This window comes from Alosa alosa, chromosome 7 (assembly GCF_017589495.1).
Source record: "Alosa alosa isolate M-15738 ecotype Scorff River chromosome 7, AALO_Geno_1.1, whole genome shotgun sequence".
Lineage (NCBI taxonomy): Eukaryota > Metazoa > Chordata > Actinopteri > Clupeiformes > Clupeidae > Alosa > Alosa alosa.
This window is the reverse complement of record NC_063195.1, coordinates 6,985,098-7,010,225: the sequence shown is the minus strand read 5'-3', so window position 1 is coordinate 7,010,225 and position 25,128 is coordinate 6,985,098. Positions and strand designations below refer to the sequence as shown.

Below are 25,128 nucleotides of genomic sequence, written 5' to 3'. Positions count from 1 at the left end.
TAAATACCCTGCTATACATATGCAGGATGGCAGAAGTAGATGTTTTGCCAGTGATCTTCACTGCACTTAATGATGTTGACCTCTTAGAGTGCTATCAATGCTATAGATGAGTTCCTCATGCCCAGAAACATGGAAAAACATAATTAGTTTACATCTCTATCACATTTAGATCCTAAGATCCACCCATTTTAAATTTCGGGCCTAGAAATGTCATATCACAGTGGTACAGGTGCATTACAGGATAATAGAAGTAGATGTCCATAAACCCCTCAGTAATTCTTTTCCCATCTCCAGTGTTGGGAACGTTCCTTTAAAAAAGTAATTAGTTATAGTTACTCACTACTTGTTTCAAAAAGTAACTGAGTTAGTAACTGAATTACTCTATGATAAGAGTAACTCGTTACCAGGGAAAGTAACTATTTGCGTTACTGTTACAAAAAAAAAAGTTGCTATATGTCAAAGAATTTGGATTTTTTGAGCAGTTTTGTGCAGCCAGTTGAAATGAGTAGAACAGACAGGTGTTTGTAGGCTACATAACTTTTGATATTTATTAGATAGATAGATAGATAGATAGATAGATACTTTATTGATCCCCAAGGGGAAATTCAAGATATTGCACAGACCTACGGTTGACTTCAGCCTGTGTCATATAGGTTTTTGTTTTGAGGCAGAAAGATCTAGCTTTTGCTGCTTGGAAGACTTTGCTCCGAGTCCTTCTTTGCTAGTGGATGGCGAGCTATCATCTGTGGTGGAGGTATCGGTGTTTTTTTTGGCCACTATAGCTTTAGATGCATGTGTGAGATGCTTCATTAAATTAGAGTTGCTTACAACGGATGTCGACAAAGTCTTCGCTCCTGGACATAATGTACACATTACATGCACGTTCTTGCCTTGATGAATTTGAAATAGTGCTTATATCTCCTAACCTGACCCTAGCCAGATGAATTTCGCTCCGCCTAGCTCCACTCATCCATCTGGAACCGATCCATTGAAGTGTTGCTTCAGAAGGCTGGGCCTAATCAAAAAATGCTTGCATATGATTGAATAAGCCACTTGTCCGTCATCTATTGACGTGCTACTTCAACCACTCACATCGAAGCCAACCCGTGACGCTAATAACAGTCTCACAGTTGCTTCTACGCTATGTCACATCTATGAAACTCCCGCCCTGCGTCCTGATTGGCTGTACCATAAAATCGGTTGCAGAAATCACTCTCAATGGAAGAGGTCCCAGATGGATGTGAGTGAAGCTAGGTGGAGCTAAGCGGAACGACATTCATCTGGCTAGGGTCAGGTTATATATCTCCACCTTGAAAATGCCAACTTTTGCTCCTGACCTCTGCTATCGTAGAATCTCTATTTTAGCTGTCGCGTGTGTGTGTGTGGCACGTGTGCTGGCAAGTGTGTAAAAACACTGGCTCTGATTGGCTATCATGAAACATGACTCTGCCTTAGCCAATCATAATCGCTTACGTCGTTATTAACCCACCTCCTCACTAGCTGTGAGCCAGGGTGCGTTCGGATTAGTTTATTCAATCAATGCATAGTAACGCACCGCATTTAACGTCCAGTAACGTTAACGGCGTTGTAACGACGGGAAAAGTAATTAGATTACCCCGTTAGTGAAAAAATAACGTTGTTACCTAACGCCGTTCTTTTAAACGGCGTTATTCCAAACACTGCCCATCTCATATGACAACAAAATGAAAATAATATTTTGAGCCTGGCTTTATCAGACAATCTGATTTTGTTTTGTTTTTTAAAATGTATGCAAATTAGCGCATTTTTTATGAGATAAGGCCTAATTTGCATATTTAAACATGAAAATATAAATAACTTTCAATACATTTTTTTTCTTAGCTTAACATGAGTAATCAACTGAGAAAGTTTCATGGTGATATCTATCTATACCTTTTTTTACCCCATTCACCTGTGTCACAACATATTACAGAGGTCAGTGACCTCTATCTGACCTCAGAGGTCAAACTGAGAATGCCTCCAGATCTTAAATTAAAGCTTAGGTCATCAAGAACAAACCTTGAAAGTTTCATGCTTCTTTCATAAAATGCAAGATCGTCCCTATTCTAAGAGCTTAACAGCCTCACTAATAAACCCACTTTCTCGAATACCCCCTTGAAAGCCAGATTCAGTTTCCTGCAGTCAAACTCCACTCCACGCGGTGGCAGTAGGGCACAGTTTTCTGGTTGGTTTGCCAGCCACGAGGAATTCATTTATTTCATGTAGTAGGCTATGCATGGATATTTTACAGCGTCCTCAGAACGTTTAGGACTTTCGTTGATGTTGCTTCAGAAATGTTGCAATTTGTGGGGATAAAAGCTTGATACACGTCTCGTCTGACACCAAACAGATTATAGTATGCGGAGCAGCCGGTGTCTGTGTATATTTATTTGGTGAGACATCTATGTGTTTAACTTGGGGTTCTAGTCGAATAATATCCAGTCAAATATAGAAGATTCAATTCCATACTGTTTGTATTTGGTTAGTGAGAATGTTCTGTTCTTCGGGGTAAAATAACTCGAGAGAGTTGCTCATCATGGTTTGTAAGACATGAATTGGTGTGCTAGCGTAGCAATTCTTCTATTATCACTGTATTTTGGCTAGCCTTAACTGATGCATTTGCAAGCAATTGACAAAACATTTAACGGAACAACACTGAATGTAAGCAAACACGTTGGCTTAACGTTTTTGTTATCAATGTATCGGGAAACTTGATGCTTTGCAACTGATGCTTTAGCCTATCGACAGACACAGTCACAGTCTCTCCAAGTGAGAGCTTGAATTCTGTTGGAGTTTTGGTTAGCTCCTTCAACTGCCGTCAAGTCAGAACTGGAGACGTTACTTTTAAACGAGTGGCCACGCTGCCACCCTCACTTTCAAATAACATTTATAATATACGTGACATGTAGCGTAATGGCATATAGGTGCTCAGCTTTCATGGTTTTGTAAGGATAACGAAAGAAGGATTTGGAAAGAATGCAAATAATTTGACAGAGAAAGGGTAAGTGGAGGTGTTATGGTGTCGGTTCGACCGGGGTGTGGGTGCTGGCGTCTTGTTTGTGTGATGCACTACAGGCTCTGTACATTTAACAATTATTTATTAAATACTGCATTAAATAAATAATCAGCATCTCCAAATAATAGTTAACAAAGTAATAACACCAAACATCCAACAGTATACAAATATTTCAAAAATATTTGTGCGATTTTAACAAAGACTATTACAAACTATATAACAAGTGCAAAATAAAGTGCAAAACAACAAAATGTGCAAATGTGATCAGTCACTACTTATGGCAGAGCTGACAACTAGCATCGCTACAAGCCATCCTCCTTGGCTTTACAAAGAACATTTCAAGGGCCCTTTGGTAATTGCACTCCTTGGCCCATTAATGGCCCAACTGTTGGCCCATTAATGCCTATCTTCATGCAGGCTGTCAGACTGTTGCCCCGCAGCCTGTTCCGCAAGTCTGTCCAGATCTATACACTGAGAGTGAATGAAGTTTAGATTATTTCATAGTTTTGTGTAATATGGATGGAATTTGAGCGCGGACCTACCGGGCCGGGGCCCAAGGGGTCAGGGGGCCCTGAAGCCCAAGCCTTTGCATGGAATCATTGCCTCAATATCAACACATCAGGATGTAGGCTATGAATCTGATTGAATTAAAGTATTGGCCATCCCCCCAAAATGCACCAGAATACAGGAAATCACATCAAACAAATTAAAAATGTGCAAACCCTCCCTCCCACACATATGTGAAAATGAATGGGGGGCCCTTAATACATCTGGGCCCAGGGCCCCAAAAGTTCATAATCCGTCCATGAGCGCGGAGCGCTTTTTAATTGTCGAGTTTAGCATGCTTACTTACAGCTGCTTGTCAATTTCGATACTCATGCAGGGTTCTTTTTATTGATTCTGACACTGAATGTTTGCAAAATCCCGATGTAAATGGAAAAGTGTTTTCCAAGATTCAAAGGTGCTTGTCCCAAGGAGAAGTACAAACTGTTATTTGAACTAACTATGTTATGAATTGCATCCACACATCAGAAGCCTTTAACTGTGTTAAGTGTTGCAATTGCAAGGGTTCCCTCACGATCATCTTAAAGTGACAGGCACTCAATTAGACCTATACAGTACTGAACTTTATTGAATGCTACCTCTGACTAAGAATGCATTACTTTGCACTTGTATAGTCTTTTATTTTGGAATTTTATGAGCAAACATATATTGCACTGTTAAGGAATTTATGTTTTCATCATTCAGATATGTAAATCAATGTAAATTGCTATTAGTTAATTAATGGGGAGATAATCGAATCGACTGAAAAAATGAATCGTTAGATTAATCAATGCATCAAAAAAATAATTGCTAGATTAATCGTTTAAAAAATAATCGTTTATCCCAGCCCTATAGCCTACCCTTGGGTGAACTTCGTCTTTGTAATGTGGTTTGATAGTCTCTTGAACAATGTGTTTGCTCGACCATTTTATTGTGAACCCTGTATATGTTTAGCTTGGTTTCTTGATGGCTAGCTCGCTAGCTAGTGGGCGTTTAGCGTAGCTAACCAGACCTTCATAGTGCTTCTTTAAGAACCATAACAAAGAACCATAAGATGCATAAGAACCATAACATGCATTAAGAACCACAGCTTGCAGTAGGCTATCTAAAAAGAAACAATGTCAATAATATAAATAGATTAAAAATAATACAACAAATACATTTTTGAAAAAGTTTTATGATCTGTTGTAATATTGTGGTTTTGGAAAGTGAACTAGTTCAAACTGGGCACGTCCATTTCACATAGGACAGAGGACATAGGGTGCAAACATTTGTCTCTCACAGTCTCTCAGTGTGATGCATTCTCTTTGTAAATTATGTTTAAGTTAAAGTGCTAACAAGTGTACCTACTTGAACATAGCCCATACCAAGAGATGGCAGTTAGGCCAGTTGATCATGTCAGTTAATTTTGTTTTGTAGTATTTTCTTTCTTTCTTTATTTTCGAGAAAAGGTTTTGAAAGGCATTCTATTGTTTTTGTCTTGCTCTCACTATAGAAAGTGTTGGATGGGATCATCTTTGGTTTGCTGGGAACATGGATCTTGGACTGCTGTTTAATTCTGGTGGCAATGTCACTGAAATGCAGGAGGTTGACCTGCTGAGCGTGATGTTGAAAGAAGAAGATATAAAAGAGGAGGAATATGGACATACGATTGCATGTCCAGATGGAGACGAAAAGCCATTTGTAGATCTTGACTGTCAAACTGAAACAGACGTTGCAGAGTCCAGCGTTACTGACGATGAAACATTACAGACAACAGCAGAGATCGAAGTGAAGATTGAGGAGGAGGATGATCTGCCAGGATGTAAGTACTTTCGGAGACAAATCCCATGTATCTTAGATTATTTAACAGTATTTGATATGCATAATCTTAAAGTGTAAATCCAGAGTAATTTGAACCCAGGGTTTTTTTCATCATGACAATGAGTCGAACAACCCTTCAAGCTAGCATGCGAGCTAGGGCTTTGACTCCAAACTTCATTATTCGAATATAATTCGGTTATTTTAAAAATTAAAGATATTCGAACGAATTTTAGGGATCTCTTAATATTCGAACCTGTAGCCTATGGAAATATTTATTTGCAAATGTATTTGGTTGTAGCCTAAACGTTGTTTTCAATTCAGATTCCGAGGTTTTTTTCACGCCTTCTGAAGTGAAATCGCAAGCTCATGAGCAAGGCTATTATTGGCCATCTGGGCTCCTGTAGGTTAGCATCCTGGCTGGTTCGCGCTTAGTGAGCTCAGCTCCCACATAGACATTTTTATTTTAAATTTAACCTTCCTCTGATTTTAATCACCTTAGTTATCAATCAAAGCAAACAGGGAAAAGAAATGGCAACACAATCATTATAAACACTCAAATAAATAAATGTGCAGATAAGTCTGAATGAAAAGCAGCACTGGTTGAAGCCTGGAAATATTGTAAACAAAGTAACGTTAGCTTAATTTGCTAGTTTATCATAGTCTATGGTTGTAGACTGTTCAGTTTCCCCACGTGTGTTTAAGTTTCAATTGAATACTTTTTCTCCTTGGGACAGGCCCGTTTGAGTCTTGGAAAATACTTTTCCATTTGCATTGGGATTGGGATGATTAGAATTTAGCAGTCAATTTGAATGCAGTAGTTTTGAACAAATTCCGATGCTAATGATGCTAACCGGATTTAATAGCAATTTCGTCAGTTGTCTTGCACGATTAATGTTTGGATTACATGTGCATGCTGAGGAGGGATGCGCCTGTTGAGAGATGCGCCTGAGATGCACCTGAGAGTTGAGATGCGCCTGTTGAAATAGAACTTAAGTTTGATACCAATATCGGTCTTACTGAAGACATTTAATGGTTAAAATATTATTAATACATATTCGAATATATTCGAATTTTAATATTAATAAAAAAAACGAACTTCGAATATGATTTTTGGGCAAAAGTCAAAGCCCTAATGCGAGCTGGCTTTTAGCTCAATTTCTCAAATAGCTCAATTGTCAGCACACTCAACTCCCGATCCGAGGGGCTGCTGTTTCGCGGGTTTCAGTCCGAGCATGTGCAGGGCTAAACCACGCACGCAGGTTCAACCCAACGCACCCACTTTTTTCAGTGATGTACCCCCTGTGAAATATTTTTTCAGCCAAGTACCCCCTAACCAGCGCATTCTTTGTCACTTGTCCCTCCGTGTTTTCACAAGAATTACTGCTACGCTTCAACCACGACTCCATCGTTTTGACAGGTGATGGCGGGTGGCATGTGACAGGTTGGGTCGAACCATCCTGGTATGGGGGGGGGACTCTGGGTGTTTAGGATAATGAAATTGAATAGCCTACTGAAATATAGAATTCATTTTATGAACTTATATTTTCCTGAAATAAATATATGTATATTTTAAAATCTCACGTACCCCCTGAAGTGCCTTAACATACCCCCATTTAAGAACCACTGAGCTAGAGTATCTATTTTGTAACTTAATGTCAAGACATGATGATGACCACTGTATGCTCAAATTTTGGCAGGCATGGTTTTAAAAACAGTATCATTTCAGTTTTTATGTTATGATTTTGAATTGGTATGTGACCTTAGAACAATCTTACATTAGCCTTAAAAAGGTGCTGAAATCTGACTTTGTGGTGCTTTAAATGAAAGGACTTTTATGCCTACCCCAACGTCTGTCCACAAGGCTCCAAAATGAATCCCTTACGGCTCCCACGCACAGTTGCGTGCGTTGCAGTGCTGGAGACGCATCCCGTTCACTTTACATGGGCTTACGTCATCCGTTGCCGAACTGAATTGTGGGTCCGATGCGTCGCGTTGCTCCCGTCACACCGACATTGTGGTGCTCAAGTTGTTATTTACGGATTTTAGCGAAGAGAAGGATTTTTCATTGCTGCATGATGCGACTGGCAGAGTGATAATGGGCTGGTAGAGTTTGCTAATGTCAGGATATGCATACATCCCCTTTGTAGTATGCACACAGTAGTATGCTGTTTTACATCCCCTTTGTAGTATGCACACAGTAGCATGCTGCTTGAGGTTTGGGATCTTCTCTAATGATGGTTTTGTTAGGCTGCCTGAGTGTTTGAGAAGATGTTGGGTCTAAATGCAGAGGTCAAGAGTGGTAAAGTGAAAAATAACCTTCACCTTCTCCTTTTGATTTGTTAGTGTCTGGTTTGACCAGTTGTCATCCAGTCTTCTTGAAACCTTTCTTTACCTTCTTCTACTCAACATCAATCTTTGACACCACTGCTTCTGCCTCATTCCACAACTCCTTAGAAACATCGTCTCTCCAAGTCGGACAACTCCATTTTGCAATGATACACAAGATCTACATCTGTGCAGATGTCCATGCCTTCAAGTATTTTGAAAGTGTACCTGTCACTGACACAATTCTACTTAAGACCACCAGATGGAAGCAGAATTCAAAATCAATGGTGTTTTGCTAGGGTGGCATTATAGTGGTGGTTGCTAGGGTACAACTAGTGGTGCTACGCCAAATAAAGCAGTTGCTATGCTGATTGTGAAGGTTATCTTGTCTTCTCATTGTCATTGCCATTACTGATGTGTCCTTGTCAGATGCAACAATCTGATCCAATGTCTCCACCACAGAATCTATGATGATGGCTATTTGTGTTGCCCATCTTGTTTTACTCAAGGACTTCAGTGTCTTGGGTCTTCTGGGGTAATTTCCACATCAACTCATTTTTCATATCATTGAACAAGCTATAGTTGTTTTTCAAAGTCGAGGATTCGTGCTTGGTAGAATGTGCCCTGCCGGATTAAATCCTTCAAACACGAGGCAAGGCTTCTTCTTAGCATTCGGAAAACACACAATGGAACAGACTAGCGAGTGTGCAGGAAGCTGCAGGTGTGCAGGAAGCTGCAGGTGTGCGTTATTGAACATCATGCCTCCTGCCCACTTCTTTTTGAAAAACAATGAATGCACCTGTCATTCTCCCACGTGTATAACGTGGCAACTATTAAGCAAAGTCGTTAAGAGAAAATAAATATTTAGCTCGCAATAGCTATCATTAGAAAATGTTTTAATACCCTTCCTTATACCTGCCTTATTTACACAATTACAGTGTGAGAGTTCAAAGTTGTCAAAATTATTTGAGCCCATATTTCATTAAGTTTACTTTACATAGTGACAATAACACTATGGTTACATTTAAATACAGTGAATTGCCTTGTTTAGTACATATTTTAAATCTTCCATAAATATGCGCACAGGATTGTGGGTGTTCCAAGCATGCAGAGGATACACACATGCATCCTCGAAAATTCTCAGAACGAAGGACTCAGCACTTGATAGAATTGTAAAGCACCCTTGACATTGGAACAGAGCTCGGCGAGATTTAATGACGTAACATACTTGAAAAAGCAGCTTTGAGGGATCCGTCCTTGACTATGACAAACAGCCAGTGTCTTTTGGCGGAACCTTCCATGAACACAGTCTCCAAAGCAGTCTTCCAATCCCAAACCCCTCAGCAGAAAAATTGTCATCCAAAAAGCAGCATCATGCTCAAAATATGACTTGTTGAAACACCTGAGTTTGCTTCCATGTAAAATGTTTGGATATCTGTCTTCCTCAATGACTCCAAAGAAGTTGTTAGAGGGTATATTTTTACAAGACATATTTTTACCACTACAAGACTCATACAATGGGCATAGCAATGCACAAAATATGCCTGGTCATTGGTCAGTTTTATAATCGGTTGTACGCCCCTACATGACATGGCAGCACAGCCATCATATCCCTGTCCTTTGATGTTGCTGACTTCAAGGCTGTATTTCTCCGTTGTCTCCGTTGTGCAGTTGTATCTTTCACATGCACAAAATCAATTAGGCTCTCCTGAATATTGGCTGTTTTGTCAACAAAATGGAGAATGATTGACAACTGATCCTGTTTAGCGGAGTCTGAAGTTGTGTCACGGCACACAGAATAGTTTTGCTTCCTTCTTTTCATCTTTTATTTTTCTTCTGACTTCTTTTGCAGCCAATCATTGAATTTCTGACAGAAAGGTAACTGGGTACACCTTAGGGGTTTTCTTAGCCAATTCGATAGAGATGTCCCGACACCATTTTTTTTTTTCAAACCGATACGAGTATTACATTTGTGTACTTGACGATACAGAGTACCGATACCGATATTTCTGCCGCAAAAGTAACTATAGGCTCCCAGAAAAGAAGACAGAAGACTATTTTAGAACACAGGTTAGAAGACTGTTTTTATTTTATGTATTTTTATAATATAAGTCTAAAAATAAATAATAATGAGTAAAATAATACATGTAGGCAATTTCAAATCAAAAATAAATTAGATATTTCTGTGTAAACAAAAAGCCTCAACACTGGCACTTTCTTTACAATTGACAAAATATAAATAAAACGTATTGTACAGTCAACACCGTCAACTCAACAATATATCAATGAAACTATTTGACACCATCTCCAGCTTTCAATTTAACAAAATATCAATGTAACTGTTGCATAGTCTCAATTAAACATTTACATATTTCAATTAAACAAAACATCAATGGAACTACTGCATATTTCAATTAAACAACAATTAAACTATTCGGCACGGTGACCGTTCCCATGTTTCAGTTAAACAAACATTTCAGTCAGCAATGTGATCTGAACTAGCTTAAGTACTTTTTGGGAGAATGAGAGGCAGGTTCTTTTTGATGAACAAAATCATCTCTGCATGACCAGCTGTGATTCTGTTTCTGCTTTCATTCACAATATGTGACACTGAGCTGAACAGCCTTTCACTGTCAACACCACTGCATGGTGCTGAGAGGTATCCAAGAAGCTTGTTCTTCCAAGAAGCTTGTGCTTCTTGTCAGGCAATCACTGTAAAGAAATTGTTCTTAATGATCTGCCTGGTTAAATAAAGGTAAAATAAAAGGTAAAATAAATTTAAAAAAATCTGGATGCCATTTTGGCCAGAGTAGGGAACTGCACTTTGTTAACTGCCCAGTATTCTAGTGGTTTGTTCTCAAGAAATGGTGGTCTCCCTTAGGCATGTCTCTAATTGTGCAGTAGAACCTACTTGAGCTCTGTGTAGCAAGACTGGTGCTTGCTCATCTGTTACTTCATCAGATATATACTGTCCAGGCTACTGCTTGCCTGGTCCCTGCAGGGTTTTCTGGCAGGAGGTTCGTGCAGGTCAGGATCCTCCTCTTCTCCAGACGACTTCAACAGCTCACGCATCAGCAACTCCTTGGCATATTGCAGCTGTGTTGGTGTGGTTATGAAAAAAAATATTTTTATACCTATAACTGACAATAGGCATGTTTGCCTGAATATATGATACCACTATGTCTATTAAAATAACATAGCCTAATCAAATAATGTATTAAATGAAACTGAAATACTAAAATGTACTTTTCAGCAAGAAAACTAACTAACGCAAGCACACACACACAGACCTACCTGGGGTCGAGTAGAGTAGCGTTGCTGTAGAGGGGTTGTTCTTCCACATCGGAAGATTGCCGATCGATAGTTTGTTCAATTTTTTACGAGTATATGAGGACGGTATCGGCCCGATCCCCAGTATTGGTATCGGGCCATCCCTACAATTCGATGTGGGTATGAAGAACTTCATCATATCTTCCCACTAATCCGGTTATTTCTCGGAAAACACCTTTGTTTTTGACGTTTCAGATTCATCATGGCCTCGAAAGGGCAATCTCAATCTGGCGAGTGTAGATGCCATGTCTACAAGGCTGAATACTGCCTGGAATCGGCTCTCCCTTTCTTTTGTTTTAAGCTCAATTTGTTAGGCTGTCTGTGCCAACAGCTGTGCATCATCTGGATCATTTATCAAGTACGCTTTTGATAGTTGCTTGTGGTGTTGGCCTGCGTCATGTCGGTCAAAGTCCCTGTCTCCAAAGCAGTCTTCCAATCCCTGAACCCGTCTGCAGAAAACTTCAAAAGGCAACATATTTTATTTTGTGGTATTCCAACCACTGATACTTCTCAAAATTTGGCTTGTTGAAACTCCTGAGTTTGCTTCCATGTAAAATGTTTGGATATCTGTCTTCCTCCCTGTGAATAGTCCCTGTCATTATGTACCTGTCCTTTGCCAGACACTCATTTGGGATGACAATATCAGCATCTTCTTCTGCAAAGTAGAAAAAGTAGAAAAGGCTGTTGCTGACCGTTCTTATATTTGAGTCGTTATAGGCTATGGCTTATTATGGAGCCAACAAAGTCAAAAAATGATGTGGGGGGTACGTGACTTCAATGGGCATGACACCTCTGACAGTGTCCCAACATTTTTGGAAAAAGGGTTTTACTGGGCACTACACTAAAAAAATTTTCCAGGAGCACTTGTGCGCATAAGTTAAAAAATGTAGGAGCATAGACAAAAATTTGGGCGCACAGTCAGTTCTGTACTTAACTTACACATAATCTAACATTACACTGCAGCTAACAGTTAAACATGATTAAGAATGACTGACAACATTTAGGCTACAGGAAACAGGATTTTTAAAGATCAGTGCCTACTTTATTTTCAGTCTGTTCTTTTTTCCTACATTTTGTTAATGTAAAATAATATAATACATTGGCATATTTGCATTCAGCCTGTATATCAAGTATCCTGCCAAATGTAGGCTAATTTATTTATTTGTGAATCCATCTGTAGCTAATCCAAATATGCCTATGGTGACCTATCTGACTGCATACTGAATACTATTACTAAAACAGTTGATTTGCTCTTCCACAAAACCCAACATAGTCTAATCAAGGATCTTTTTTTTTATACTTTTATTTTTTTATTTGAAATATCTGCATTGATGGGGGCAGTTAGGTAAATGTTAGGCCTACTTTCGTTTTGCACTTCACCTTGTATTCAGTGTAAACAAACAAGAATGCGTGGAAGCCTGGAGTTGTCAGTAGCGTTCTACCTTTGAATAATATGGGAGTATTACGGGAGGCTACTTTTGTGCCTGTTCGCTACAGCTATATTTTGCATATTGCAGCCAATACGTCAACTGGGCTAAAAGGCATGTTGGGTTACCTTTCCTTCTCTCACTGCATTCTCAGAATCTCATCCTGTTCCTCCTATATCCGATGAATTCGGTGGATAGAAGAACTAATTTCTTCAATCTTTGCATTTTGGCTGGCTAGTCTAACTTTCCGCTTTTTCTGCGCGCTCTTGGATTTGATGGAAGCGACTACTAGCGAGTCACAACGCGAAACTGCTAACGTTGATGGGAGGTGTAGTTTTTATGCTGCATTCACGACGTGATTCTATGGTTTGCACCAGTAATGTTTCTCGATGTTGCGGTGTATTTTGTAGACAAACATTGACATGGTTAAAAGTCATTTGCACTCGCACGCCATCATTTTTACTCGCATGTGCGAGTGAAATGGGCGCACTGTAGAGCCCTGTTTTAGAATATCTGTGGTAACTAATCTAGCCTTGAAAATCCAGACCCTGGTAATCTAGAAAGATTAAGGGTCTGGCCACGAACAATGTAATGGCCCAACTCGAGGGGCGGCACCAAGCATTCATTTGAAAATCTCATTGCACGCATTTGGATAACACTAGACCACCCAACCCGCGTCTCTGATCCCTCTGATGCGGCTCAGCTCTTGAAAATAATTAATGAGTATTTAATTAAAATGTATTTTATTTTAGTTTGTTCATTTTCAAAATGTAATATTCTAGGTCTATCTGAGCAATTTAGCCTAGGCCTATATAACTTTCCACCTCACTTGACTCCATAACCGTAGCCTGCACAATATTGATACATTCGCAGTTCGTTGCCATGTCAATATCAAACAAAATCACAGATTTCCCTCCATTTCAGTCAACGAGAACACTTTAATTGTTATTGTTGATGTGTGCGCTTGCTGTAGGCTAGATAAGGAAAATGTCAAAAAGGAAACGTCAGCGACCACAGCTTGCGAGCACAAACACAAGGCTGAAATGGGAAAGTTTCCATCCGAAGACTGATTCTGAAAACGCGAAATGCTGCCCGTTATATATCGCACACTGCAACGAGTTAGTATTGCTGTGTTAACCCTGTTCGGTTCCACTTGCTTGTGAGAAATCTTTCTCACATATGAAAAATATAAAGACAAACCTGCGCTCACGTTTAAGGGCAATTCCGCGGAAAACTGTCACATCCATAACGCCAACACAATGCCATGGCGTTTTGCGTGGAGTTGCCCTTAAATAGTGACAGCCTCAATTCTTGCATGAAACTTCATCTCACTGAATATGAGCCAGCCAGACTCCAAGGCCATCACCAAATCTAATCTCTGGTAGGCCTAATGTCAACGAAAATTGAGTGTTGTGTTGTTAGCTATGATGTTACTTTGCATACCAAAGGACACTGGAAAAATAGGGGGTGGTGTTTAGCCTACATGGGAAGCCTAAGGCCTATACTTCTGTCATTCCACTTTACATTTCAAGTTACTTGCACAACTAGTAGAACATGTATTTAAAAATCCTCTGTTGAATGAAAGTACTGTATGTTAAATACAGAATAACTTTTTCTTGTAACTGTCTTTATGTGGCTCTTCTGAGATTAAAAAAAATAATAAATTTGGTAAAAGTGGCTCTCCAGGCAAAAGAGGTTGCCGACCCCTGCACTAGACCAATGCTTACTCTGAATGATTGCGGACTTCGACACAATTGGATAACACTACAATCAATGTTTACTGACCTGCAACGTTGCAACGCTGTCGTCATCAGTTTGGCATGCCTCTGGCCCGCATATCAGATATACCGATTTGATTGGTTCCACGAGAAGCAAGGGGGAAAAGTAACGTGCATCAATTGCTCATTGCCAGAGTGTCTCGCAGACACAATTCAACTGTGCGCTTGCGAGAACTCTGGATTTCCAGGGTAATACTAATCTGCATTTTGCTACTAAATATGGCTTTACACAACTGCAGATGATCAAATTCTGTTTTTATTTACATTTTACACAACTTTTTGGAAATAAGGGTTTTACAAGGGTTATGCAAACCTTTAATGCAAATTGAATATTCATGGACAGAATGAAGAACTCATCCTCTGCTAGGTTTCTGCTAGGGATTGTCAAGTTATAGGCCGATGTCAGTATCTCATGTCGAAATATGGTTTGTTTTTTGCACGATAGTTTGAACAGCATTTTTTCCAACTAAATGTGTTTTTGATTTGCAGAAGATGATATTACAATTTATATAGTGCCACAACTATGTGGTTTTAGATCATCTGTGATTCTAACTCGCATGGTAACTCTTTCAGGTATAATGCAAAAGAACCTGCAACATAAAGGACGTCTCTACCACTGTACAGTCTGCAGGAAGAGTTTCACAGCCCTGAGTGAACTAGAGAAACACCAGCAAACACACACTGTTGACTTGAGTCTAAAGCAGAACACTTCCATAAGGCCTCATAAATGTACAGAGTGTGAAAAAGCTTTTATAACACAAACACGTCTTGAAGTCCACATGCTAACACACACTGGAGAGATGCCTCATCAATGTACCCAGTGTGGAAAATGTTTTTCATACAGTTCAACTCTTAAACGCCACATGTTAACACACACTGGAGAGAAGCCTCATCAATGTACCTGGTGTGGGAAATGTTTTTTACGAAGATCACATCTTAAAACCCATATACTTACACACACTGGAGAGAAGCCTCATCAATGTACCCAGTGTGAAAAAGCATTTACAACACGAACACGTCTTAAAGACCATATGGTAACTCACACTGGAGAGAAGCCTCATAAATGTGCCCGGTGTGGGAAAGCATTTTCAGCAAATGCAAATCTTAAAAGCCACATGCGAATACACACTGGAGAGAAACCTCATCAATGTGTCCAGTGTGGAAAAGCATTTATAAAGTCTTCAGATCTTAAACGCCACGTGCTTACACACACTAGAAATAAGCAAAGGCAGAATACCATCAAAGACACTCATAACTGTACCCAGTGTGGAAAAGCTTTTGAAGAGTGTGCACGTCTTAAACGCCACATGCTTCTTCACACTGGAGAGAAGCCCCATAGCCGCGTTGAGTGCGGAAAAGATTTTTCACTAATTTCAGGTCTGAAATCCCACATGCTAATACACACAGGAGAGGAGCCTCATCGATGTGAACCGTGTGGAAAAACTTTTTCACAAATTTCAACTCTTAAAACCCACATGCTAACACACACCGGAGAGAAGCTTCATAAATGTGTCCATTGTGGAGTTTTTCTTTCAGACGTTGCACACCTGAAAACCCACATGCTAACACACGCTAGAGAGATGCCTCATGAATCTGAACAGTGTGGAATCACTTTAACACAATTCTCCAGTGTTGAAAACGACGATAACACAGGAGAGAAGCCTCATCAATGTGCTCATTGCAGGAAAACTTTTTCACTAATGCAAAGTCTAAAAACTCATATGCGAATACACACGGGAGAGAAGCCCCATCAATGTGCTCAGTGTGGAAAACTTTTTTCACAAATTTCAAATCTTAATTCCCATATGAGGACGCATACTGGTGAGAAGCCTTATACATGTGCCTACTGTGGAAAAGCATTTTCACACTTTACGGGGCTCAAAGCCCATTTGCAAACACACTCTGAAGAGAAGCCTCCAGAATGTTCCAAATCCAATGTGACATCACATACTGGAGAGAAGCCTCCAGAATGTTCCAAATCCAGTGTGACATCACATACTGGAGAGAAGCCTCCAGAATGTTCCGAATCCAATGTGACATCACTTACAGGAGAGAAGCCTCATGAATGTTCCAACAGTGACGATGTGACGACAGTGAAGAAAGAAGAGGATGAGGAAGAGCATCAGCTGGAAAGTAAGTCCTCTCAGAGATTAATCCCAAGTATTACACAAGTAACTTGATATTAGGGTTTTGTACCTTTCACATTTGAACCGATATTTGTACCAGTGCCTGGTGTTTGGTGTCTTTTTTTTTTTCTCTTTTTTCCCTTTGGTACGTTGCCCTCACTGAATCTGTAATGCCTGGTTTGTAACAACTACATAATTTGATTAGTTATAAAACAGAATTCTGGAGGGAGAACGAACTGGCGGAGCTTGTCAACAAAAATCAGGCTTGTGAACAGAGAATTTATATGATACTATTCATAGAATATGTAATACAATCATAGTATTCTATAGTATTCTATGAATAGTATTCTATGAATGAATTAGTTTGAACTATGTGTACACCAATTACATTTTCAATGTAACCATCTCAACACTGAATGTATGAGAGATTCCACACATTCAACACATTCTTTCTGTTGTGGGACTGTGTGGAATTTCTTTGAATTGCCATGAATTTAATTCCACGTTCTTGTCATTGCAATTCCAATTCCAATTCCTGCGTGCCAATTCGATTAAAATTCATTCCAAACTTCTTAATTTTGCACAAGCTTGGTGGACACACGTTTAGTGTTGTGACTCACCTCAATGCAGACTTTTTAATGAGGAGACACAGTGCTCAAAGAAACTCCCATAGAAATGTATGGGGTTAGTTCGTAACGCAAACATGGCAGTTGTCTACACATATTCCGCCCCTTCCCCCACCAAAAGGTTATATGTGCTGTGAGTTGTGTGTGTTGTGTTGTGAATACATCGTGCCAATCATGTGTTGTGATCTTGCAGCTGGAGCGAGGTTGGTGTGTGATTCATGAAACATTGTGCACGCGCAGTTCTACCCGAATTAGATGCCCGATAAGTGCCCAAATAGATGCCGATAAGTGCCCAAATAGATGCCCGATAAGTGCCCAAAAAGCATTGCAATATGGCTGCCAAGTGGAGGGACTTTCTTACACAGACTTTCGGTGCTTACAAACAGTTGCTTTGCGTCACCGCATGCCAGTAGGTGTTCCCGACAGTCAGGGGGTGTGTACTATGCAAATGCCTTGAAGTAGGACTATAACCGTAATTTGAGTGGCTGGTGCCTTCGGTCGCTCTCCATTAGTGCAGCACAGGTTGGAACTTTTCGACGGGGGCGATAGGAGCAACGCAACTGACCCACAATTAATTTCTGCAACGGATGACGTAAGCCCATCTAAAGTGAACGAGATGCGTCTCCAGCACTGCACTGCACGCAACTGTGTGTAAGCATCGTAACGGCTCCCGCACACAGCTGCATTCCGTCAAAGTCAAAGTCAAAGTCAAAGTCAGCTTTATTGTCAATTTCTTCACATGTTCCAGACATACAAAGAGATCGAAATTACATTTCTCACTATCCCACGGTGAAGACAAGACATATTTTACCAATTTTAAGTCCACAGACAAACATAACATTCAAGTAAACAAAAAGTAAGTAAATAAAGTAAATAAGAGGGCACATATAATAATGAAAAAATAAGAGCAGCAAAATTTTGTTGAAATTGTGCATAGACAGTCAATAAAAAAACTAGTGCAAAGTCAGGCCAATAAGAGGCTTGGGTAGTTCTGTTTGACCTGAGTAATAAAGAAAGTGGCATAGTGGTGCAAGTTATGTAAGAGCAGCAGAAGTGTTGTGTTTTCAGGACAACAACACCAAGTTGTAAAAAGTGTACAAGTGTGCAAGTGTTCAAGTGTGCAAGTGGAGATAGTGCAGGCGCCATTGTGGGTCCAATGTCCAGGATGTTATGTAGCTGAGGGTGGAGGGGGAGAGGAGGGAGAGAGTTCAGCATCCTTACAGCTTGGTGTATGAAGCTGTTGGGGTGAGTCTGGTAGTCTTGGGGAGGCGCAGGCTTCTGTACCTCTTCCCAGAGGGCAGTAGATCAAACAGATTGTGAAGCGGGGTGACTTGCATCACTCACAATTTTGGTCGCCTAGCGGGTGAGGTGGGTGGTGTAAATGTCCTTCAGGGAGGGGGTGAAGCACCAATGATCCTTCCAGCTGTGTTCACTATATGCTGCAGGGGCTTTCCTGTTGTATTCAGTGCAGCTTCCACCCACACAGCGATACAGCTGGAGAGGATGCTCTCAATGGTGCCTCGGTAGAATGTGGTCATGATGGCTGGTGGAGCACTTGCTCGCCTGAGTTTCCGCAGGAAGTACAGGCCCACGCTGAGCTCTCTTAAGCCAGTGATGCAGTGTTGGTGGTCAGGAGAGGTCTTCACTGATGTGCACCCCAGGAATTTGGTGCTGCTAGCTCTCTCCACCCACAGCACCGTCGATGGTCAGTGGCAGGTGTTGGGTGTGACCTCTCCGGAAGTCAACAACAATCTCTTTGGTCTTGCTGGCGTTCAGCAGGAGGTTGTTGTCCCTGCACCCGCGATGGTCAGATGGTGCGACCTCCAACCTGTATTGAGTCTCGTCGCCCTTGGTGATGAGACCCACCAGAGTTGTGTCGTCAGCAAATTTCACTATGTGATTGTTGCTGTAGGTTGCAGTGCAGTCATCGTCAGCAGGGTGAAAAGCAGCGGACTGAGCAGCCCTTGGGGGCCCCTGTGCTCAGTGTGATGCTGCTTGAGGTATTGTTGCCAACCGCGTACTACTTGGGGCCTCTGACAGAGGAAGTCCAGTAGCCAGTTGCAGAGGTAGGTACTGAGTCCCAGTTTGTCAAGTTTGCAGATGAGTTGTTGTGGTATTATGGTGTTGAATGCAGAACTGAAGTCTATAAACAGCAATCTCACATATGAGTCTCTTTTTTTCCAGGTGGGTGGGGGCTGGGTGGAGGGCAGAGCAGATTGCATCCTCTGTGGACCCAGCAACTCGGTATGCAAACTGGAAGGGGTCCAGGGTGGGGGGGGAGAGGAATGGCTTTGATATGTGACATGACAAAGCCGCTCAAAAGCACTTCATGATGATGGTGTCCCAGTGCCACAGGGCGGTAGTCATTGAAGCAGGTTGGAGCAGTTTTTCTTCGGCACAGGTATGATGGTGGCAGCTTTGAAACATGATGGGACGATGGCTTGCTTCAGGGAAGTGTTAAAGATGTCTGTGAAGACATCCTTAAGCTCCCCTGCGCCCAGTCCCTTCAGCGCCTGACCTGGGATGTTGTCTGGACCTGTTGCCTTCTGGTGTTGATAGCAGCAAGTGTCCTCTTCACGCTGTCGGCAGAGAGGCACAGGGGGCTGCTCATGTAGGGGGGATGGGTCTTCTGTGGGGAGGTGCTGTTTTGTGCTTCAAAAGCGAGCAAAGCGGTTCAGGTTGTTGAGCAGAGGATGTTGCTCTCACAGCTCTGTGGCGGGCTTGTAGTCCGTGAGGGCCTGAATGCCCTGCCATAGGCTTTGTGAGTTCCTGCTGTCTTTGAAGGTGGGTGGTTATCTTGTGAGTGTATTCCTTTTTGGCTTCCTTGATGCCACGGGACAGGTTGGCTCTCTGTTTTTTCATGCCAGCTTCATCCCCAGCTCTGTAGGCTTTGTCTCTGGCCCTCAGCAGCCTGAGGACATCCCCTGTCAGCCATGGCTTCCAGTTAGCCCGAGTGATGATGTATTTTGTGTGGGTCACATCATCGATGCACTTGGTGATGTAAGAGGTTACAGTGTCTGTATACTCCTCTATGTCTGTCCGGTTGTTGTAGTGGCTGCCTGCTTAAACATTTCCCAGTCTGTTGTGTCAAAAGCAGTCTTGAAGAGCATGGGAGGCTCCCTCAGGCCACACTTTTACCTGCTTACGAACCGGTTTGTTCGCTTTTACCCTTTGTCTGTATGCGGGCATTAGCATAACAGTGATATGGTCTGAAAGTGATATGGTCAACGCATGCCAGTGGGTCCTCCCGACGGTAGCTATGCAAATGACTTAAGGTATAACCGTAATTTGATTGGCTGGTGCAGTCTGTTGTTCGCTTGTTCGTAATTTGATAGGCTGGTGCCGCCCAACGCGAGCGACGGGAGCAACGCGACGAAACGGACCCACAATTCAGTTCGGCAACGGGTGACGTAAGTCCATGTAAAGTGAACGGGATGCGTCTCCAGCACTGCAATGCACGCAACTGTGTGCAGGAACCGTTACCACCTGAGTAGAACTGACACTTGACCATTTAAAAACAGCACTCACTGATGCACTTATTCCTAATGTACTCTTATCATTTTTAAATTGGAATTGTTGAGAGAATAGCTTTAAAGCAACACCAAAGAGGTTTTTGTACCTTAAAATGTTTCCAAAATCGTTTCAGTGGTTCAACAACTCGTAACAGGGTGAACGGCAACTGGTTACAGCACCCGTACCATACGAGTTGGTCCAACTGGTTACAGCGCCTGTACCATATGAGTTGGTCCAACTGGTTACAGCGCCCGTACCATATGAGTTGGTCCAACTGGTTATGGTTACAGCGCCCGTACCATACGAGTTGGTCCAACTGGTTACAGCACAGCGCCTGTACCATATGAGTTGGTCCGACTGGTTACAGCACCCGTACCATATGAGTTGGTCCAACTGGTTACAGCACAGCGCCCGTACCATATGAGTTGGTCCAACTGGTTACAGCACAGCGCCCGTACCATATGAGTTGGTCCGACTGGTTACAGTGCCTGTACCATATTAGTTGGTCCATCTCTCTCCCAATCCTGTCACACTCCATTGTCCAATTTAAAGGCATAAAAAATTGGCCGCATGCATGCGGAGTTCTGGGCCAATGTCGATATCTTACTCATGTCTTTTTTGCACAATAGAGTTTAAATGCCATTTTTTGCAACTAAATGTGGCTTTGATTTGCAGAAGGATCATATTCTATTTTTATTTGCATTTTACATAGTGCCCCATTTTTTTTTTTAAATGTGGTTTTGGAACGTCTGTGATTCTAATTCGTATGATAATGCTTCCAGGTTTATCAGAACAGCAACATTCAACACAACAGAAGATTCCAGAACAGAATGATGACCTCCATCTGCTAGAGGAACACCAGCAAACACACACTGTTGACTTGAATCTAAAGCAGAACACCGGCAAAAGGCCTCATAAATGTCCGGAATGTGAAAAAGCATTTACAACACAAACACGTTTTAAAGTCCATATGAAAACACATACCAGAGATAAACCTTTTAAATGTGCCCAGTGTGGAAAAGGTTTTTCATACAGTTCAACTCTTAAAACCCATATGCTAATACACACTGGAGAAAAGCCTCATCAATGTGCCCAGTGTGGAAAATGTTTTTCACTAAGTGCAAATCTTAAAAGCCATATGCAAATACACACCGGAGAAAAGCCTCATAAATGTGCCCAATGCGGTAAAATTTTTTCACACGTTTCAACTCTTAAAAGCCACATGCTTACACACATTTTAGAGAAGCCCCATAACTGTGTCTATTGCAGTAAAGGTTTTTCACACATTTCAACTCTTAAAATCCATATGCGTACACACACTGGAGAGAAGCCTCATCGGTGTACCCAGTGTGAAAAAGCATTTACAACACGAACACATCTTAAAGTCCATATGATGATTCACACTGGAGAGAAGCCTCATAAATGTGCCTGGTGTGGAAAATGTTTTTCACTAAGTGCCAATCTTAAAAGCCACATGCTAATACACATTGGAGAGAAGCCTCATCAATGTGCTCAGTGTGGAAAAGCTTTTCGAAGATTCAATGATGTTAAACGCCATATGCTAACACACACTGGAGAGAAGCCTCATCAATGTACTCAGTGTGGTAAAGGTTTTTCACGAATTTCAACTCTTAAAAGCCACATGCTTACACACACTGGAGAGAAGCCCCATAACTGTGTCCAGTGCGGTAAAGGTTTTTCACACATTTCTGCTCTTGAAATCCATATGCGTACACACACTGGAGTCAAGCTTCATCAATGCACCCAGTGTGAAAAAGCATTTACAACACGAAGATATCTTAAAGTACATATGATGATTCACACTGGACAGAAACCTCATAAATGTGTCCAGTGTGGAAAAGGTTTTTCATTAAGTGCAAATCTTAAAAGTCATATGCTAATACACACTGGAGAGAAGCCTCATCAATGTGCCCAGTGTGGAAAAGGTTTTTCATACAGTTCAACTCTTAAAAGCCATATACTAACACACACTGGAGAGAAGCCTCACCAATGTACCCAGTGTGGAAAAGGTTTTTCACAAATGTCTAATCTTAATATCCATATGCTTAGACACATAGAGAAGCCCCATAACTGTTTCCAGTGTGGTAAAGGTTTTTCACAAATTTCAGCTCTTAAAAGCCATATGGTTGTACACACGGGAGAGAAGCTGAATAAATGTGCCCAGTGTGGAAAAGCATTTAAAAAGCCTTCAGATCTTAAACGTCACATGCTTACACACACTAGAGATTCGCAAAAGCAGAATACTAATGTGGACACTCATAAATGTGTCCAGTGTGGAAAAACGTTCGCTTACCTTTCACATCTTAAAACCCACATGCTAATACACACGGGAGAGAGGTGTCATCAGTGTGACCATTGTGGGAAAGCTTTCTTATATTTTTCCATTCTTAAACGCCACATTCTTACACACACTGGAGAGAAGCCCCATAGCTGTGTACAGTGCGGAAAGGGTTTCGCAGAAAAGTCAACTCTTAAAAGCCACATGCTAATACACACTGGTGAGAAGCTGCACAAATGTGTCCACTGTGAAATTTTTTTTTTACACGTTGAACATCTCAAAGCTCACGTGCAAGTACACTCTGGAGAGAAGCCTCATCAATCTGCATTCGAAGATGCTAAATGCCATATGCTAACACAATCTGAAGAGAAGCCTCATGAATCTTTCCAGTATGGAAATGCTTTTACACAATTATCTAGTGTTAAAAAGTGCAGGCTAGTACACACTGGAAAGAAGTCTCATCAGTGTGCTCAGTGTGGAAAAGGTTTTCCAAAAATGTCAAAACTAAAAATACATATGCTTGTACACACTAGAGAGAGGCCCCATAAATGTGTCCAGTGTGGAAAAGGGTTTTCACAAATGTCAAGTCTTAAAGTTCATATGCGAATACACACTGGAGAGAAGCCTCATCAATGTGTCCAGTGTGGAAAAGCTTTTACACAAATTTCAAATCTTAATTATCATATGATGATGCACACTGGTGAGAAGCCATATAGATGTGCGTACTGTGGAAAAACATTTACATGCTTTGTGAGGTTCAAATGCCATATGCAAACACACTCTGGAGAGAAGCCTCCAGAATTGTCCAAATCCATTGTGACATCACACTCTGCAGAGAAGCCTCCAGAATTGTCCAAATCCATTGTGACATCACACTCTGGAGAGAAGCCTTCAGAATGTTACGATTCCATTGTGACAATACATACTGTAGAGAAACCTCATGAAGAGGTCCAGTGTGGAGAAAGACCATAAATTTCAAATCGTCAACACCACATGCTTGCACACACATTTACGTTTACCAGAGATGTTCACAAGTCATCTCTGACGTTTACATCGGCTTGGAGATTTGACCTGACTCTTGAGTATACATACATGAATTAATTTTACCAAGGTATGCTAGGGGGCGATTTGCTTCCTTTTCACAATTGCAGAAACATTCCATATTAGCTTCAAGTGACATAGTAAAAAAGTTGACATTACTTCTTGAACATTGTCACACATCTGCATTTGTTAAATGTTCTTAATAAATGATCTCAGTAAGGATACTGTTTTCTTCTTTGTATAAAATTGGTGTTCCAAAGATGATATTGTTCATTGTGTGATTTAATCTTCACTATTACTGTGAAATATCCAACCACTTCAAGGGCCCAACAACGGACAAAGTATGAAGTTTAGTGCCAAGACTATATCCACTATTCTAAACCCTCATTATTTCATTGTTGATATTTCTCATTATTATCAACGTCATTGGGGAAATTGCTCCACAGTTAGCATTGTGCTAGTCGAGCTGTGTTTTGGTAGCCTGGAAAGTCCAGACCCTGATAATCTAGAAAGATTAAGGGTCTGGCAAAGAGCAATGTAATAGCCCAACTCAAGGGGCGGCAACAAACATGCATTTAAAAATCTCACTGCACGCAATTGGGTAACATTAGACCATGTTTACTTTGATGCAATCGAATAACACTACGACCAATGTGTAACTTACTGTCCTCCAACATTGCAGCGCTGTCTTCAGTTTAGCTGGTTCCCCGGAATGCAAGGGGAAAAAGTAACGTGCATCATTGCTCTTTGCCAGAGTGTCTCGCAGAGACAATTCCATTGTGCTCTCGCGAGAACTCTGGATTTCCAGGGTAGTTTTTTGGAACTGTACTCATTAAAGGAGAGTTCCGGTGTGATATTGACCTAAAGTGTGTTGAAACATGATACCGAGTGTGAACATATGTCTCATAACTCATTGGCTCAAAGGGGGTGCCTCGGGCATCGGCCTTCAGCCTAGCCATGCAAATAAGTCACTGTTTTACACCATTTACGAGGCTCAGTAGCTCCACACTTCATTGGCAGACTTCCGAGGGCCTTGACATTTAAAACGAGACATTGAGAATTTTGAAAAAGCACTTAGTTTATTTTTACAGATTTGTACAGACAGTACCTTTAGGAAGTTTACCATTCGCCGCCATCTTGATTTTAGGCACAATAAGTCAAGCAACGAGTATGAATGAACAGGTATGATAAGGGATCAGATTCCAAAAATAATTCCGTGGAAATGCATGGATTCCAGTTGCTGCTGCTGGAAGCAACTGGAATCCATGCATTTCCACAGAATT

The 25,128-nt window shown here is 41.1% G+C and overlaps 1 protein-coding gene and 1 long non-coding RNA gene across 6 annotated transcripts; one reads left to right on the top strand and one right to left on the bottom strand.

Moving 5' to 3' along the window:
* Positions 1-2,192: 2,192 nt before the first annotated feature.
* LOC125297243 (zinc finger protein 729-like) lies at positions 2,193-24,060 on the top strand. 4 transcript variants are annotated; one of them, XM_048247464.1, is made up of 4 exons: positions 2,193-2,411; positions 5,073-5,381; positions 14,814-16,373; positions 21,288-24,060. In XM_048247464.1, exons 2-4 carry the CDS (start codon positions 5,111-5,113, stop codon positions 23,774-23,776), a joined length of 4,320 nt encoding a protein of 1,439 aa, XP_048103421.1. In that variant the 5' UTR covers positions 2,193-2,411; positions 5,073-5,110; the 3' UTR covers positions 23,777-24,060. The 4 variants fall into 4 exon arrangements, with proteins under 4 accessions (XP_048103421.1, XP_048103425.1, XP_048103422.1 ...); XM_048247468.1 differs by lacking the exon at positions 21,288-24,060 and having other exon boundaries at positions 14,814-16,177; positions 16,274-16,961; XM_048247465.1 differs by lacking the exon at positions 14,814-16,373.
* Positions 10,013-11,939, bottom strand: LOC125297457. Of its 2 annotated transcripts, XR_007194047.1 has the most exons (4): positions 11,642-11,939; positions 11,000-11,494; positions 10,617-10,801; positions 10,013-10,417 (listed from the first exon to the last, which is right to left on the bottom strand). It is a non-coding gene; the product is annotated as an uncharacterized LOC125297457 (long non-coding RNA). The 2 variants fall into 2 exon arrangements; XR_007194048.1 differs by lacking the exon at positions 11,642-11,939 and having other exon boundaries at positions 11,000-11,604.
* Positions 24,061-25,128: the final 1,068 nt, after the last annotated feature.

Coding starts and splice junctions, on each gene's coding strand:
- LOC125297243 (XM_048247464.1), top strand. CDS start 5,111: ATGGATCTTGGACTGCTGTTTAATTCTGGTGGCAATGTCACTGAAATG. Junction 5,382..14,813: donor GGAGGATGATCTGCCAGGAT/GTAAGTACTTTC, acceptor TAACTCTTTCAG/GTATAATGCAAAAGAACCTG. Junction 16,374..21,287: donor GGAAGAGCATCAGCTGGAAA/GTAAGTCCTCTC, acceptor TAATGCTTCCAG/GTTTATCAGAACAGCAACAT.